Raw genomic sequence first — 18149 nt, 5'->3', positions numbered from 1 at the left:
GTCGGCAAACATGAATATTATGCACATATATTATTATATACAATGATATGATTTACAATAGTTAACAAAATAGGCTCCACGCACAGCACACACAAACACAGTAATAGAATTAATGTAACGAGCTTTCTTCCGGTTATGCCGCGCATTATCACGCCAAGAAATCAGATATGCGACGTATTGAATTATAATGAGACTAGACACGTGGGTGATGCAGCGGCGCCGGCGCCGGCCCTACGAGAAATGGCGACGTGGTTACTGTTAAGATATAACTGTCCAAATATTAACTACCCACAGTACGAACAACGAACAACTCGTCAGTGGGATGTAACGATTGAGGTCGATAAAAAATAACTAATGTGGACAAAGAGATTAAATATTGACTTTCAATAATATTAGTTGATTCATCATTCAGTTTAAAACATAATTTTTTAAAGGTTTACTGAACACAATGTCTTCTAAAATTGCGAAGGGGAAATTTACTATGCAACAACCACTTTAATCGTGTCTAAAAACTTTTCCAATGGTACTACTAAAACTCTGAAGAAAATCAGAAAAGGTAGAGAAGTCAATCTCTCTGAATAATATTAATCACTTTCGCCCTCGTCAAGCCTGCTTGTACTAGTAGTTAGGTTTAAGTGATTGGAGAGCGCGACACAGTATGAAATTACAACCGGTAACGGATTCCTATGAAACACTAGCAAAGTAGTGCTTAGGCTTACTGCATTTTAAAACTACCGTCTTAATTGATATTGAGCAGTACGATTGCAAATATAATAATGGAAAAGTAATAAAAAAAACTGCAAATATTCATCACCTTATTATAATGACAAACGCATGGAAGTAATTTGTTGGGTCATAATATTAATAAACCACATAGCACAGAACAGTATTGAAAACAAACTTTATAACTTCACAATGTATCAATCCGATAAGGAATCAAAAGTGTTATAAAGGACCTTCACCTAAATATAACATGTAAATGTACGGACGTGTTTTGACCCGCACTCTTTTTTCTAAGCGATCTAACCCAGATTGAAGATAAGAGCCTGTTCCGACCACTACGGTTGGTAACGCACATTTGCACTGTAAAACGTGGCGATTACGGTAGCTATGCACAGCTCTTTGCCAAAAATCCTCGAAAGGTTTTTGTTGTGTCTATTTTTCAGAATTGCTTATTCTGATAATCGTCTTTAAGGAATGAGCCACAGAGTGATGATTTTATGTTTCCAACGAACTGACATAGGTAAAACTGAATATATTTCTTGGTACGATATAGTATCTATCTAAAACTGCTTGAACAATTTAGGACTAAGTAATCGTCTCAATTCATCGTACTGTTAAATCACAAAAGTAGACGTATAAAGAACAGCTGTCATCACCTGACTCCGATAAAATTTTTGTTTTCACAAACATCAATAAACTCTGTCTAAGTATAGAAGTATCGATACACAATGGACCGGACGCTGATGCACTAATAGGGCTTTCCTTTGAACTAGTTGTTACAATAACCGACGTGCTTGTTGATACGAAGTTTGCTTTCGTTCCGAGAATTCAGAACTACGCGCAGATCGAACGTTGCCTACCCAGTACGCACCACTTAACGGTTCGCTATTACATGCTTTTTTACTTTGATGAGGGCTTTATAAGATAAGGCGCCTAGTAGTATTCAACATCCAATTAACTATAATTTTACGCGTACGTGGAAAGACGTAAGCGTTATTTATCTTTTGAAGCACAGCTTTAAACTAAAGCTTATCTATCAGCCTCGCTGCTAACGGTTGGGCAAAGATCCTATAGATATTAGGTTTGAACTGTTTCTACCTGAGTAGTAGTATATAATAGTACAAGAGTACATATGTTTTTTAATTACTTAAGAATGACGTAAACTTTTGTGTTTGCTTCTTACAAATCTATTACGTTTTGTTCATTTATTTCAATTAGTGTGAAAGCATCAAACAAAGAACCCTCAATATTAAACCAATAGGATTCCACCCGCTAGAGTTTCCTCTAATTACCCTAAACGTTTTACAGCCCTTCCTGAAGTCAAACAGCGGCCTAGTTGGGGGTGTGGACAATCCAATTAACTGCCTTCACGCCTCCCCAATTCGCTGAGTCCATTAGAAAAGGGCTTTTATGACGGCTTGTAGGTTTAGTAAAATGGATGCCCTGTTTACGATGACCAAGCGCGGAGGAAATGGGAAAGTGCACAGTGTTGGAGTTCGCTTAGTAGGTTTTTATAGCCACTCCCAACTTAACGTGATCAAAGTAATAAAATAATACATAAAAAGTTACGTCGCTCAAAATTAAAGGTTATCAGAAATGTTGGCCGTTTCATTTTTATGACCTATTGATTCGTACAACGAGAAAGTAAAGCATTATTGAAAATATTGTGAGTTCCATATCTAAATATTATGTAATCAAACACTTCTACCCTGTTGCAAAATGTGAAAACCATTTATGACATTCCATTGATATAAATTGAAAAGAAAATACAAACAAAACATGAGACGAAGCGGCGGATACAGATTAAAATGAAATGACGTAAGACTTACCACCATCTATAAGAAGATTTTGGTCTCGAAGCGAGCTGATTGCGTTTATGTCTCACTGATTTCATTGTTTATTAAATCTGATTTCCACCGCGTCCCCGCGTCGAAACGTCTACACGGCCTCGGTGCTGTTTATTTTAATTCGTGGAAACCATTTGGCATAGATTTTGAAACTGTTTACTATAATTTTTCATCTTTATGTCACAATAAAACTGTGTTTAATTTCGTAATTGGGATTTGATCATATCTGTTTTAGCCAGAGTTGCTGAGAAATTTATTGTTTAAATCCTAAGTTTTTTGGGTTTTCTAGTAATTTAAATAAAAATATTTCAATAAAATATATCAACATTTGGTATGCTATGCATTCTACGCATTACACAATGCAATTTCATTCTAATATCTTATATCGCACTCGAGATTTTCCTGTAACAGAACAGTCAAAGAAACAGGTTATTTTATCAAACACCATATTCATCCAACATAGACAAATTAATAATGAAAGTTGATAAAAAATTGCATGCTATATGGAATAGCGCCAATAAATGCGTGTGTTCCGCGTCGAAGATTTATTTTATTTCTCGTAAATCATCTTCTATTGCGCCCTCGTCAGGCACTCATAGCTTCAATGTAAAGTGGACGGAATTGGCTGCGACCGCTTGTGTCGCTTACTGAAGTAATCAAAACGTTTCAGCCTGTTAGCAGTGTGATGATAATGACACTGATTTTTATTGTTTTAGATCTTATTTACAATTTACGCTACCAGAAACATGATTCATGTTAGTCTTTTACAGCAATATACAGATCCGATATATTGAATAATTATTGCCGCAGATAGCTACAAGAAAGTTCGTTGTAATATGTTCAGGAATTGTGATATAAAGTATTTGAAAGGTGTTTAAAATGAGTCAAGATCAAGAAGGCATTGGCCGAAACGATGAGACGTTGGAGCAAATATATTACGTGGCTTACACGTTTGTTCGTAAGAAAATTCTCATAATAGCAATTGCAATGACACTACAAGAACAACTTTTACGCAAATCTTATACGTATGTGTATCTACTAGTTTTATGATACAAAGTTGTTAACAATTAACAAAATATAGTCATCGAGTGATTACTACTTAAAAAACAAATTTGTTTCTTTATAAACTATTTACCGTATAACCGCATATATTTTTGATTGTAGGAATTTTTCTGTTTAGAAAAATACAAGGCATGTTTTAAAATATTTATCGATCGAATGGAATGTCAATATTAACAATGCATTTTGTCCAATTTGAGAAAGATTGTAACATAAGCGGAACCAGAAATGTATACATAAATGTCCAGTAATAGATCCTGACAGTCTTCCTCTAAGAGTAAATGTCAATCATTTATACAAAGCGTTTCTAGATCAACTGTCAACTTCAATTGAAGCGTGATCAGTCTAATCGGATGCAGCAAGACGGTACATTATGTACCATCTGCAGCGAAGCGTGGCCCGTCTGTCGGCCACTTTCCCTCTTTCCCTAAACATTCTCCTCGGATATGCGAATAATGTAAATTTTCACTTGGTCGTCGCGTCGCATGTACTAATGCACTCGTGGTATTAATCGCTTTATCGACGATGCAGTTAATCGTTCGTTGATTAACGTTCGTCATTCTTCACAACAGCGACGTAGCGCAGCGCTATTCAAGTATCGTTTCAAGATGTCCCGGTGACCAACATCAATTGTAATTTACTGACGTGCATCACGTTTCATTCAAAGGATATATTGTATCTGATTCTGGAAGTATTACTATTGCGCAATACAGCGTTTGCAGCGAATGAAAATACGATGTCTCGAATTATTTTACCATTACCTACATACAAACGTGCAAGTAGATAGAGTTGGCGCCAAAGATTGCTTAACCGCAACCACCGAACTCGATCAATCACAAACCTTGAAACCTTTTTAATGTTATATTTAGACAAAGAAATTGAGTTGGTAGGAATAAAGTATTGTTTTGGATATTGAGGAATTTCTTGCCTGCCATAAAAAGTAATAAACTAGTAGATATTAATGTTCCATCAAGGAATGAATTAGAATTTTCTATTAGAATTGCATCGAGAATTGTATGTAATGTACTCTTAATGAATTACTACCAAAGGAAAGATTGCTATAATACTCGTTTTCTTTTATAAATTACTTAAAAGCTCTAATGATGGAAATGTCTAGTAAATTTTTTTTTGTGACACAGAAACCTTTAACCTCTGAAAAATGCTTCTCAACTACATTGTTCTTTCTAATTATGTACATGTTTCTTATATCCAGTCAAACTAGTTCGTAAACACTTGTCACGAACGAGTTATTATACTAGATCACTTCTACTTACCTGTCGACCTAGATCGATTTTAGAACTGTCTAACTTACGGATGTTGTATGATATAAGGCGGAAAGTTGCGAATGTTTTGAATATATCCTACAAAAAAAAAGAACCCTATTATAATTATTATCCTTTTTGACCAGGAGTCTGATTCGAAATTGTTTTCTTATCTAAGGTTTTTTAAATATATTGCATATGTGTTTTTATACGTTTATGATTCGTGCGGCCACACGTGTTTTGCTCGCTAAATGGCGATTTTCGTCGGAATCGTGTGCACAATGTTTTTGTGATACATAGGCACACAGTATTCGAACGTTCTCGGGTCTTTATACATTAGGCAGCCCTGCAGAGGCAATATCTGCAAACACATGTCCCACATAGAGTCGTGATGGCGGTGCATTCCGATCTAACGCAATCGACGGAAGGTCACGCGGCGCGCCTCCCGCCGTCGCCGATCACTGCTCAATTTGAATGTCCGTTCCTATTTCACCTAGCTGTTTATCACACCATTGTATTGATTTATTAAACCACACTGATTACATCTCGTAATCATCTCATCTCGTCTCAGGAGAGACGTTTAATGTGAAAAATAAGATAAATTTTATAATACTAGAGATTTCTTCATGAGTGATTGTGTAATTCACGAATTCTTCATTTTATAGAAAAAACAGATTTTGTAAGCTTATAAAAGATAAAGAAATAGTTAATTTGTTTTCTAACGGAAATTAGCCAAAAATCGACTTAGCGTAGTCTTAATTGCAGCTGTCGATCTATTGTTGGATAATCTGTTATGCGCCTCATGCATATTTATTGCAAAATGTTAACCTTGAATGTTATAAACCATCATTGTTTATTGTTCTCGTTTCATCGTTCACGCTACTGAATTGATTTAGATACTACTTTCATTGACGGATATGTTCCATTTGGTTTATTTTAAAAGTGAAATACTATTATACTTTTAATAGTAATAGGTTTGATTAGGATTTATTGAGTTACTATTTTATACGTAATTACTATTCCGATATAGTCTTGAGAACATACGTAAACATGTTGATTTGTTGTTTAACAATTTACAGCAAGGTTTCTCAAATAAAAACATACAACAGTTCAACAATGTTGGTAAAACGATCACGACTCCGAAAAAAACCCGTATTTCAGCGAAAGTTTACTTAATTTTGTTGAATTAGGTCGGCCACATGTTTATATATTTACTCTCAAGACACGGTTACAACGCACAACGAACACACTGAAAACTAGGATACGTTGATAATTTCACTTTCTCTGTACAATTCCAAACCTGCGTCGAATATTGAATCTCTGAAGGGTCGTAAAGTTGCGCGATATGACAGGTTTTACGGTGCCTTTCAGGGGCCTTATTCTCTATCCCGCACGTTATTTTGACAGTGTGTAACAAGCACGTAACACAACGCATCATGTTTAGGACTATAGAATTTTGGCTTACAGAATACCATTCCACACACATTTCTCGAAGATAACATGACACGGCCGCGTTACGCGTTTACACTATCATACAGAATAAGGGCCCAGTATCCAATACTAAGGTAATTGGATAAAACGCTCGCCCGATTACCAATATTTACCTTTATAACACTACTTTTATCCACCTTTATTTTTAAGCGAATAACCCAAATTGTTTAGGTATAAATACTTTCTTTTGGAAATTTTAAAGTGGCTATTGAGTTAAACATTCCGTGTACGTTACTTACGTTCGCATTCAATTTACATTCACTGGAATCAATGTATCGACATGCTTCCCTCAAATCCATTCCTCTTGTGCAACAATTGCATACTTGGCACACACACCCAACCTCAAACTAACAATTTCATCAAGTTTTATTTCATTGTGATTTTTCTTTTTATATAAATAATTCTAATCAAACTCTCTCCTTTTTCCAGGCCAGTCTCCGTCAATTGGACCTGTCGCTGTTATCGGAACTATGGACCCTGAGCGAGGCAATGGCGTCGTGGAGGCGGCAGCTGGAGCGCGGCCCCCGCCTCCGCCCCGCGCCGCCGCCGCCGCCCCCGCCGCACTACCTCAGGACTTAGGCTGACGTGTGGATCCACGTGGGGCTCTGTTTAGTTCACATTCATAACAGACTGAAACGCCGCGGTCTCCAGGACTGATTAAGATTGATGATTTGAGTGTATAAGGGCTCTTGATTGCAAGTTTTGGTCGGCTATACCTACGGCGTAAAATGTACAGTATGGTTATTTGCAATTCAAGTGTTTTTAATTGGTTACATTGGACTGTAGACATGCCGTAATCAAAACCTTGAGTCAAGGGTACTTCGAACCCATAAATTGTCATATTGTAAATAGCCTTATATGACGTGTAAATGTATAAGCTGGCATAAACTTTGGTAGTGATGTGACATCATGAGATTTCCGCTTCTTGTGCCATTCGGACACTTTAGAGAGCAAATGCTAACCAAAGGTTAGATGCCGCATTATTGCCTTTTAATCTATGTTAAATGTGACCTGAGAATCTAATAACATTGTATTGAGTCATACATGTTCACTTATTATAATGACAAATGTGTAGGATCCCACTTAATTATAAATATTTTTTATCAATGTATTAAAAAGAATTAGATCTTTTTTTCCTTGAAATTACGTGATTATAAAAAAATTAGTAAGGCGATTATTGTTTTGACTTAAGTCGATTATTGATTTGTGTCGATTATCGATAATTTCTTGATTTTGTTGTCTGTTTTACTATTATTGTGAGGAAATTTCATACTAGCTGTATCAAAAACTTGAATTTATTTTTAAGTATTGAATACGAATTAAAATTGTAAATTTCCTTGTAGAAAATAATGTTATGTTGGCTATGGTTTGAGAGTTCACATTTGTAAAAATAAATGTTGCTTATGAAAATATATTCTTGTTTCCTTAAACGTTCATAAAAAAATAGGTATTTATTTAAAAGAACGAAATTAATCTCAGTTAAATCATAAAAAATATTACGTACTAAGTATCAGTATATCAACATTTCTATGCAAAAAATTACCTGTTGAGCCGTCATTCCTAAAACTCGTAATGTCAATAATAATTCTAATTGAAAATACATGATTTTAGTCCGTGAGATAAAATATTCGTCATCCTAAATCTAATACATGATCGCCTTTCAAATGAGTATTCGATATATACCGAATTACGAGTCTTCAACAAACACAGATTTTAATTTAAAAGCATTTATAATATATATGATTTTTAAATTTTTGATTCTAAATTCAACTAATTCAAAAATAAATCTTCAGCGTTTTGTTAAAATACAATATTTTAACACGTCAAATCACATGCTTATCCACTTATTATTTTAAATAAACGAGCGAATAATATGGAAACAGATTGGAAGATATCTAATTTCATTATTTCATGTCAGTTGTGTTTTTTTAATAATTTACGTTTATGTAATATTAAGCATATTATGCTGTAGAAAATAAATTTATTTATTTGTGTCCTTTGTTTCATTTTGAATTTAATAAAAATCTATCTATGCTCTGGGAAGTGAGAATCTAAAGTTCAAATGTGACATTTAATTTTTAATGAATATAATTATAACGGATTCAGTGATATTGTTATTCTTAATTGTGACAATATTCAATTACAAAGTTGTTAATAATAATGAATAAAATCTGCAAGGTCCCCTTAAAATGCATTTAAGTAATTCCAGACAATAACGTTAAGTTGATGTTGTTACTAATTTACAACGTTTCTGATAACGAAGTGCTAAAATGTAGGTTACATTGAAACTATAATAGATATAGGATAGGTTTAAACCCGTTGTTTGGTTAAAAACCTATTTAACAATGGCATTTATATTTTATACTCGTATACACCCAGTTCGTAATTGGTGTTCGCATTTGCCCATCGCAATTTTACTTAAGCATTAGATTTAAACTTAGTTGAATTGCCCACCTATAATGGTAGGTAAGGAATACTGATCTTTCTGAAGTATGAACTGTGATTTTTACATAATCTTATACTTTATCTTGCTCTTATACAGAACACTAGTAAACATTGAGTTAAAAAGTTATGTTGTACAATGTTTCATTTACATGCAGAAATAAATCGTGTTGGTATTTGTAGTTTCACCAGTTTAGTAAAAAATTGGACTTGAGTATTGAAGTCGATTATATCGACTAATTTTTGTCATTTAGAGTTATCAAATATTTGACATCACTATTATTTGACATTTCCCGATTTACGAACGATTGACGATTGTGTATAAAAAATAAACGACTTCAAATTGTCTACGTTTGTTTTATAAATTACGCTTTATAAAAACTTTAGGGGCGTTTTAACGACTGCAGTTCAATTTAACAAATTCAACCCATGTCAGAGACCTCATTACAAATAAGTCAAGCCAAGGAAGATCAACCTCCGTCCAAAATACCTGAATCTGTGAAGGTTAGTATCGTCAAGATGTTTGAAGAAATTACATTTTTATTGCTATACGCCTCAGAGTACTTTCTATTATAAATATCTAAATTTATTACATATCAATTATATAGCTTATCTTACTACCAGTATCAGTAAACAAAAATGGAATGACAATATTTCGTTAGTTTTATTTTATATATTTTAAGTGAAAAAGTTTAATTATTAAATATGGTATAAAACCACTACATACCAATTTTAGATTTTGATTGAAGAGTTTCTTTTTTTAATGGTTATCTTTTCAAGTAATGTTCAGTATTATAAATATTTTACTTGACAAAGTTTGTGACACAAATTGAATTATTTGAGGTGTTGGAATTGAATAGACGTTCCAATTTTTTCATCAGTTATCTTAGTTTAAATAATTACAAAAATAAAACTAAGTGAAAATATAATTTTACTAATTTAATAGATATTTTTTTGCAGAAAGTAATATCCATGGAAAAAGAAAATGAAACGAATGCAAACCGCAAATCCAGAATTGATCTCAACGCATTACCCACCCGTCAGTACCTGGACCAGACTGTTGTGCCTATACTCCTGCAGGGTCTATCAGCCTTAGCAAAAGAGAGACCACCAGACCCCATCAATTACCTAGCCGCATATCTACTGAAAAACAAAACAACCTTTGAGAATAACAACTCGGGATCTAATAATAGCCAACCCCAGAATCCTCAAACATAATATTAAACACATTAGTTTATTAGCACCATATTTGAGGGATTTGTATGAAGTTGCTCAAATATATATTTAATTTAAAACCTGTAGAATTTATTTAACAAATCTACTCAAATTCATGTTTTGTCTGATTAATTCTGCACTTAGATATTTTGTGTATTAAGTGTTTGAGTTCTTGATATCACAATCTCACATATTACATTATTATTATGTATGTCTATCATAGTTTTACTTTTATGACTTTTATGTGTACCTACTTAAAACTCAATATTTATTTTCCAACATAACACAAGTTTATGTTTCATTTCTGGAACATTCAAGGCGTGGTTCTAAAATATCACTATTATTGTTATTAGAAGAACCAAGCTACATAATATAGATCACATGATAAAGCTATTACCGTCTTATAGTGGCTGAACAAATTATTATTACTAGAAACTTGGCTCCTTAGGTTGAAGTGCTTGTAAAAATTGTACTGCCAAAACATTAGTGTCTGTGTTACATAACAGGTCTAAATAAAAGTTTATAAGCCAAATCAAAATACATGTTACTTATGTGAATAAGATGACTGGCCAAAACCTGTTGTGTTTTTAAGAGTGCAAGCCAAATTTGATACCACACATCAGGCGTGTTATAAAAAATAACTACAAGGATATGGACACCATGCATCTAGCATGTCATAATGAACAGTACAGCACGATAGAGTGACAAAAATACATAAGTGTATGTTACAGTGTTCATTTACACATGTTATGTGTTTGGTAGCTTCCTGGCATTTAAGTTACCTGTGTATGTGCGGGATAACTCGCCTGATGTGTGGTGGGCTACGGGTGTTTAGTTTTTATTTTATGGTTCTTCTTATTTTTAATCGTTTCCCATACTGTCCCATATTTACCTTAATAGGTATTTAAAGAATCACCAGTGTATTCATGCACAGTTGCCTTAGTATACTAAATGACAAAGATAACATGATAGTCAAATGTAGAAGTATTTTTATTTTACATTGAAATAAATAGAGTAAGATTTAATATTCGTTTTCTTTTAATTTAATCATTTTTAATAACAATACAATTACGGCATTGCATTAGTGTAATCACATCTACAAAATTACAAATATAAAAGCATTTAGGACTTTTCATTTGCAGGGCCTCAAGGGAACCCTATTTCTAATCCAACGCTATCTATCCTACCTATTTTGAAACAATCTTTTTAATCGTAGATTTCCAGAAAAATTATATTTTGTAACTATAAATGCTATTTCACGAATAACCTCTTTTGCGTCAAATAATGGACGTAGCGGCACTGCAACGCTAGGCTGGCAGTCGCACTCGGCACTCGATTTCATCGATTTGGTAAAATCGAGCGCGCGAGCGACTGCTCTATGTGACAAATTCTACAAGACTACATGTATTAACTGACTGACGCGTCGTGTCACTGCCTCGCGCCATCCGCTGTTGGATCAAAGAGGTTTAAATTGGCAGGAGAATGTGGACATTTATTCCAGAAAACAATCTTTACCGTGTAAACCATCATTGCAAGCTGACTTGCACATTTCGTAGCTTGCAAGAATTGCGGCAAGTGTTTGAAGAACTATTGAAATATTCCCGTTACTGTACACAAATCTGGAAGTTCTTGTGCAATTTATTGCTAAGAACTTGCTAGTACTTAACATACAAATAATACATGCAACACCCAAAATATTCAAACCAGGTCCCATATCAGAAAGTTTTAGTAATGATTAACGATACCACCCGATGCCTCATAATTAGCTACACTAATATAAAACAAACAGCCCCATCTAGCAAATAAGCCTTCATTGTTCAGAGAACCAGTATCGATCAAAATTAAAAAAGTAGGTAGGTACTACGGAGTTTATTGTAATGTCATGGTAGGTATTTACTTCCTTATTATTGTGTTGGGATAAAGAATCTTCGGTGCACGCACTCGACTCGCGCGTGGCCCTCGGCGATTTTATTAACTATACTATAATAATTTCACAATAATATGTTATAATCAAAGACTATGGTTAATCATGATATGTTACATTTTAGGTATATAAAACGGGCATATAAAAAATCGCCAATAATACAACTCCGATGAGCACATTAATTTATTTTTAAGGTAAGTATCATCAAGTAGACTCTTCTATACTTAATCTTTCTGTTGAGTCTCCTCCAAAAACTTCTGGCGATGCATCAGCCAAGAATCATTGTCGTCTCCACCTTCTTCCTCGCCCACCACGGAGGGTATTTCGAATGCCATCACCTCGGTTCCCAGGCTCTCTTCAGCAAGGGATGGGACAGAGTCGTGTACTGGCAGCGGAACAGGCTCGGGTGGCAAAAATTCTGCCATGTACGCAGTCACGTTTCTTGCGCGCCATACTGATATTTTTCCTGAAAGATAGAATAGATTATTTTAAAAATGATATTATTTTTATTTCGCAGTAAGTTTCTTGCATGAATTTTTTTTTCTCGTTCTTCATCCTTGTATCCGAGAGGTAACTAACATAACATTAATGAATTTTCCCGCTAAACAGTACCTATTTAGTAAGTGGAGTGGAGGATTGTATTAGAAGGACATTAAAACTAGAAAAGTTACCTACTGAGATTTATATAATATTATGTGTGACATAAGTATAAATGCCATGAATAATATTGTAACTTGGACGATCGGTAAATGATAGGTACTATGTTTATGGATTTGCGTAGTAATTATCTTCGAAGGTATAAGTTACTTTGGCTTCTACCTATATTCAGAGTTAACTAATATTTTTCGGTAATTTAAGTTTCATAAGTTTATAAAATAACACATTTAAAAAAGCTGCTTAATTTTTTATAACAAAAAATATTAATAACCACACAAAGTTTTGCCTCTTTTGCAGGCAGCAAACCTTATCACACAAATAAATACTTATCTCACCTAAAGTCTCATCAATTTCTATTTCCTCTTCCCCACCCTCCTCTATTCTATCCTCTTTCGGCTTCTCTTCTTTCTCTTCCTCTCCTTCGCCATATTCTTCTAAAGCTGGGTCTTTGATAAACAGATAGAATCCGTGCTGCATGCAGTTCGTATCGAAGACAAAACAACCAGGTCCTTTGGGCATGCCTTTGAACCAGGAACCATGGTATCTCACGCGGGGGTATATTATCTGCCCAGGCCCCTCAATTCTGCCTTCTACCCATGTGCCCATGAATTTAACTTGATATTCGGCAAAGAAGTACGTCCCCAAACCATGACGTTTGCCTTTGAACCAAGCTCCTTCATAAATGTCTCCATTGGGGTAGTAATAGGCGCCGAAGCCTTGTTTCAAGTCATGTCTCCAGTCACCTTCGTAGCGAGAGCCGTCCGGATACAGCATTTGGCCGACTCCATACTTCATTGCTCGCCGCCATTCACCTATATCAAAATTTACATTTAGTAATTGCATAAACTACGCATTATTCCTTTCAATTTTCACCTCTATATCAATATATTGCGTCTGATGGGCCTCTACATATTACTCTGATGTAACATTGTTTTAGTGAAAGTCTTATTTGCAAAGAGTGACCTACTCACATACTTATATCAAGTACCTACGTAGGTATGTACCTACTACTGCTTGAGCATGCGCTATATTGGTATACAGCTTAAATACCTTCATATCGCGCTCCATTCTTGAACACATACAAGCCTTTGCCACTTCTCATGCCGCGACAGTAGCAACCTTGGTAAAAATCGCCATTTGGCAAAACGGCCCAGCCTTCGCCATGCCTTTCGCCGTCAGGGTTCCGTCCGCCTACATAAACCTTGTGACAAAAATAAGGTATAAATATTGCATTTTTGATATATTAAAATCAATAAAACTTATATTGGAGTAGTGGGAAAATAAACTAGTCTAGTTATATGCGCGACGGCTAGCTGGGTGGTTGTAGTCTCTACCACACTGTCTTTAGAGGGTTAATTAAACAAGTACATGATTTTAAATTGGTTTCGAGGATTTTTTTTTAATTACTAACTATATGGATAAAAAAGTCAAGGAACTTATCTCGGTAAATAAAAAAGTAAGCACTTATCTAGTACCTAAATTGGTTAGGTGACTACATCTTTGGTATATATAGATACTACAATAGAAACAAAGAAAGTCAAAGCTTGGTTATTTTATAAATGATGTATATCTATAATAAATAAGTGTAGGTATATACTCCAATAGTGTCTACATCCTCTGGTCCTTCACCCTTTTCTTCAGCTGCCATTTTAACAAATTAATATTTATTATTGCAAAACAAATTCCAACATACAACAACGCATACAATTTGACTTTCGATTTTATTGACACGATGTTTGACTAGTGTCATGTATTTAATGAGTATCCATATCTATTATAATGTTTTGTTAATGAGTTTCGCGCTGAAGTTAACTATATAGCTTCGTATTACGAGTAATTGCACAGACGTAGAGTTTTTTCTTCAACTTATTAAACTTTATAAACAAAGAATACCTACCAGTGGCGAAGGGTAAATTTTTTTGAAAGGGAACCCGATACAACTTAATATAGTTACTAATATGCATGAATGCGGTCTGCAAATCGTTCTAATGATAATTAGATTTTCCGTAAATTAAGAAAAAGGCGGCGGGAATCGGGTCATATGAAGTCTTCGCCACTGACTGACTATCCACTTAAATTAAACGTGCAATGCTTATTGCAATGAAAATATCTGAAACAGTAATAAGTTGTTTATTATTGTTCATGTCTAAATAAATTAATAACGCTTTACAAGTTACAACACATAGAATTCGAGCAAGCAAACACTAAACGATGAGACGGTATAAATTAAATTATAGGTTGTACATGAAGTTCATACGTTGCTGACTAGATGCTAAGCATGAGGCAAGGCAATTAACTATGTTTTCATATTAATTTTATAAAAAAAATTGCATTTTAAAAACTGCTGCAAGGCAAGATCGCTTTAAATTAGGAAGGATTTCTACAAACCAGTTCAGGCAAAAATCACAGACTCTTAAAAATGAAATCAAGACGCCTTACAAATAACAACGTAGTATTTTTTAGAATATATGCCATAAAATTGACAAAAAAGTATCAATAGTGCTTGTGTATGCAGTAACAAAGGTTTAGACTTCGAAAGCTGAAATTAACAACCGCAACTATTTTCAAATCATACTTTGTGACCACTATGGTATAGCCTCTCATTAGGTCAAACTGATAGTACATAATTCAAACTATTAACAATAATCAATAATTTCTGTGTCTCTAACTACTTGATGTAGTTTTTTTTTTAATAAAGCGAAGCAAATCGGAAACAAATGAAACTTAAAGTACTACAATTAACGTTTAAAATATCTAATTTTGTACTTTTTGTTAAAAACATTAAATTAAGTCTTATTGGAACTTGGCAAAGTCACACAACAAACTTAGCGATAAACATATTTAAAGTAACTGTTATGTTTGGATTTATAAACAAGGTCGATACATAACTCCGCTCTTTGGGTCACGAGGCAACACGCCTTTTGTGACCTCAAACTCAATCAACAGATTCCAACCGCGTCGTAAACGACTTTAACAATTTTCTCACACAGGTTCGTTGTCTTTCGATTATCGATCTCCATTTATACTAAGCAATAAATATATCATATAGCACTCTTTAGATGTCCACTATAATCAACGTGGTGGTCCCTTCGGTGGAGCATCTTCAAGCTTTCCCCAAACTACATTACACATTTCCCTCACTAGCGCTTGTTCACCTGAATCTAAATCAGGAGCAGGCCTTCTTCTTTCTCTTTCGACGCGTTCCCTCACTTCCAAGACTTGTAGAGCTCGTACAACAGCCTCAGGCCGCTCGTTTACAGTACTCCCGAGGCCTTTTTCCGCTTCAAGTCTCTTAACTTTTTGCTCTAAATCTCTCACGTACTGAACTGTCCGTTCTGCGAGCTGGGGATGCGTTATGGATACGGCTGGGGGAGCCCGAGTCCCTTCTTCTGGGTTAGTGCCGCTGCTACTGCCGTCTCCTTCATCCCTTTCTCTGCCGTTGGTCCTGCCACAGTTTACACACGTACTTCTTTCACGTTCTTCGTCTAGATACAGACATAATTCTTTTAATTCCAAATTATCTCGTATCAATTCTTGTTGCTTGTCATCTAACTCCCTTAATTTGCTTTGATAAGCAGACACTTCTTGTCGCATAACAGATGCAGTGTATCTCCCGAATCTTTGCCATTCACGAGCTAACTTACGGCCTTTTTGTCGGTCGTCATCTAGAAAGCAACATAAATCACGCAGTTCTTGATTATCTTCGCTAAGTCGGCGATTCGCCTCTTTCAAAGCCTTTATTTCATTTAACAAAGCTTGAATTTGTCGCCTTTGATCATTTGAATTCCGCGGTCCCTCTGGCTCGACACGCTTAGTAAACTTGAGCATGTCCGCTGACCTCCTATGAATCTGTTCGTCTTCGATGTTCCGCGGGACGCGCTGCGTATCGTCGGCACTTCTTGCGCGTGTCGTCGGGTCTACAGGCTCGTGAACTATAGCTTTAGTAATTATCTCAGCCGAAGGTCGAAGTATTCTCACTCCCGGTGGCAATTGGTACCCAGCAGGATATGCTTGCGGGTATTTACCCAAAGGGATCGATGCACTTGGATAGGGGCCGGGCACTGCTCCGTGCACCCCCGGCGGGTATTGCAACTTGCTAGGTTCGATAGACTTGCCTGCGTAAGGTGGTTTGAACTCTTTGGCGGTCGCGTCGACAGTGGGAAGCTTGTGGACACCTGCGGCCGGCGGAGGCGGATGATAACGCGGTGGAAAGTTGACCGGTTCCGGTCCCTGTTTACCTAGTTGTTGTTTCTGTTTACTAAACTGGCCCGCGTTCTGGTTGATTGACATTGTTGGAGCCGATTCGCTCGCGGTCATCCAGCTCAGTCAGTGCATTGCGGCGCGTTCTCGAAGTTCATTTCTAAATCGGCACATTACGACCGTGCGAAAGCCGCGGCGGCATGAGTTCAACGATTGGTCCTTGAATGAACGGAGGAGGGGAACGCCGCCGGCTGCGTAGGCTGTGGACCGTGGCATTCGCGCAATTAGCTCGATTGTGAGGCCGAGCCAAAAGGAGCCACTGTCACTGTATGTAATCCTGGGTAAACTTCACATCCACGTGCCTAATATTAAATAGCGTTCGAGTTTATTGTAATGTTATCACAAATCAGGTTATAGGCAGCGTCGCGCGCGGCTCTCGTGCGTTCGTCCGACTGGCTGGCGACTGGCAGCGCGGGCGGCGGGCGGCGGCTGTACCTGCGACGCCGAGCCTCACCGCGTCCCGCTCTACAGCCTTTCGTTTCACCTGTGTGCGTGCACACACACACTATTATTGTAAATAGCACCTATACTGATTCATTGAGTCCGTCGACTCTACAATGTTTTGCTACACAGACACGTCGCCGCGTAACAAAACACCAACCTCGGGATCGCACTTCTCACCTCAAATCATGATTTATCGTGGATGCACACAAAACGTTCACATTATAGCCTTCTTTTGAAATGAAATATTACTTGCAGGCGGAGCGCTTTTGTATAAAATGTTTGCAATGCTTTACAAACTCTTTAAATTCCTTTTTATAAGGATCGTTTATATTGTACGTAATTACTTTGTGGCTTTAAAACATTTTTTTAAATGAAGTTAGGTACATTGCATAAGCTTTTGTTAGTGGTAACAAATTTATTATGGCGCCTACTAATTTGCTCCTTCTAACATTATCAAAAAATGGGAAACTATTATATATTTGGCAGGGGCTTTCCACCACTCCACCGCAAAACGAAATAACATTAATTATAATCATTTAATAAGCTTTTCATTTGTGTTTGGCTGAATAACGAAAAACACATTAGTTAGTGAAAAATAATTTGTGAACACAATAAAACAGTGAGATTATGAATAAAATACAAGCAAATACTTACAAATTTATATTTTTATTCTATCTATTAAAATAAAGAATTTGGTTTGTTATTCTTGTTAAAGATAAAATACTTGAACTAGGTATAAGTATACATCTCCACAATTCTTTTATCGTTAACTTTATAAAGAGATGTAGAGTTTAGAGCTCCCTAGGAATACATATAGGATACACC

General features: G+C 35.7%; 4 protein-coding genes across 6 annotated transcripts in view; 2 read left to right on the top strand and 2 right to left on the bottom strand.

The window, feature by feature from the left end:
* Positions 1-7794, top strand: part of LOC115440606 — a 49162-nt gene extending 41368 nt beyond the window's left edge. For 2 of the 3 annotated variants that reach the window (XR_003938375.2, XM_030164985.2), the window contains one exon: positions 6812-7794. Coding sequence is in view for 1 of the 3 variants with exons in the window: in XM_030164985.2 (XP_030020845.1) it covers positions 6812-6961 (150 nt within the window). In the remaining 2 variants the exon portion in view is untranslated. The remainder of the gene's footprint in view (positions 1-6811) is intronic. The other variant, XR_005112937.1, reaches the window with a different exon arrangement.
* A 1303-nt stretch (positions 7795-9097) lies between these two features.
* LOC115440629 (protein dpy-30 homolog) lies at positions 9098-11064 on the top strand. The gene is made up of 2 exons (XM_030165019.2): positions 9098-9328; positions 9785-11064. The coding sequence occupies exons 1-2, from the start codon at positions 9254-9256 to the stop codon at positions 10040-10042; spliced, it is 333 nt and encodes a 110-aa protein (XP_030020879.1). The 5' UTR covers positions 9098-9253; the 3' UTR covers positions 10043-11064.
* A 1068-nt stretch (positions 11065-12132) lies between these two features.
* Positions 12133-14519, bottom strand: LOC115440627 (radial spoke head 1 homolog). The gene is made up of 4 exons (XM_030165015.2): positions 14218-14519; positions 13671-13821; positions 12956-13432; positions 12133-12429 (listed from the first exon to the last, which is right to left on the bottom strand). Exons 1-4 carry the CDS (start codon positions 14266-14268, stop codon positions 12188-12190), a joined length of 921 nt encoding a protein of 306 aa, XP_030020875.1. The 5' UTR covers positions 14269-14519; the 3' UTR covers positions 12133-12187.
* Positions 14520-14734: 215 nt separating this feature from the next.
* Positions 14735-17300, bottom strand: LOC115440625 (coiled-coil domain-containing protein 85C-B). The gene has a single exon (XM_030165013.2). It carries the CDS (start codon positions 16935-16937, stop codon positions 15693-15695), a length of 1245 nt encoding a protein of 414 aa, XP_030020873.1. The 5' UTR covers positions 16938-17300; the 3' UTR covers positions 14735-15692.
* Positions 17301-18149: the final 849 nt, after the last annotated feature.

The sequence above is a fragment of the Manduca sexta genome, chromosome 24 (assembly GCF_014839805.1).
Source record: "Manduca sexta isolate Smith_Timp_Sample1 chromosome 24, JHU_Msex_v1.0, whole genome shotgun sequence".
NCBI classification, from domain to species: domain Eukaryota; kingdom Metazoa; phylum Arthropoda; class Insecta; order Lepidoptera; family Sphingidae; genus Manduca; species Manduca sexta.
Note: the sequence above shows the minus strand (reverse complement) of the source record. Positions and strands in the feature narration are given on the sequence as shown.

Bases quoted from the DNA above. Each gene is read 5' to 3' on its own strand.
- LOC115440629 (XM_030165019.2), top strand. From the start codon at position 9,254: ATGTCAGAGACCTCATTACAAATAAGTCAAGCCAAGGAAGATCAACCT. The intron at 9,329-9,784 runs GTTAGTATCGTC...ATTTTTTTGCAG, and splicing joins AAATACCTGAATCTGTGAAG to AAAGTAATATCCATGGAAAA.
- LOC115440627 (XM_030165015.2), bottom strand. From the start codon at position 14,268: ATGGCAGCTGAAGAAAAGGGTGAAGGACCAGAGGATGTAGACACTATT. The intron at 13,822-14,217 runs GTATATACCTAC...TTTTGTCACAAG, and splicing joins AGGATGTAGACACTATTGGA to GTTTATGTAGGCGGACGGAA. The intron at 12,430-12,955 runs GTGAGATAAGTA...TCTATCTTTCAG, and splicing joins AGAAATTGATGAGACTTTAG to GAAAAATATCAGTATGGCGC.
- LOC115440625 (XM_030165013.2), bottom strand. From the start codon at position 16,937: ATGACCGCGAGCGAATCGGCTCCAACAATGTCAATCAACCAGAACGCG.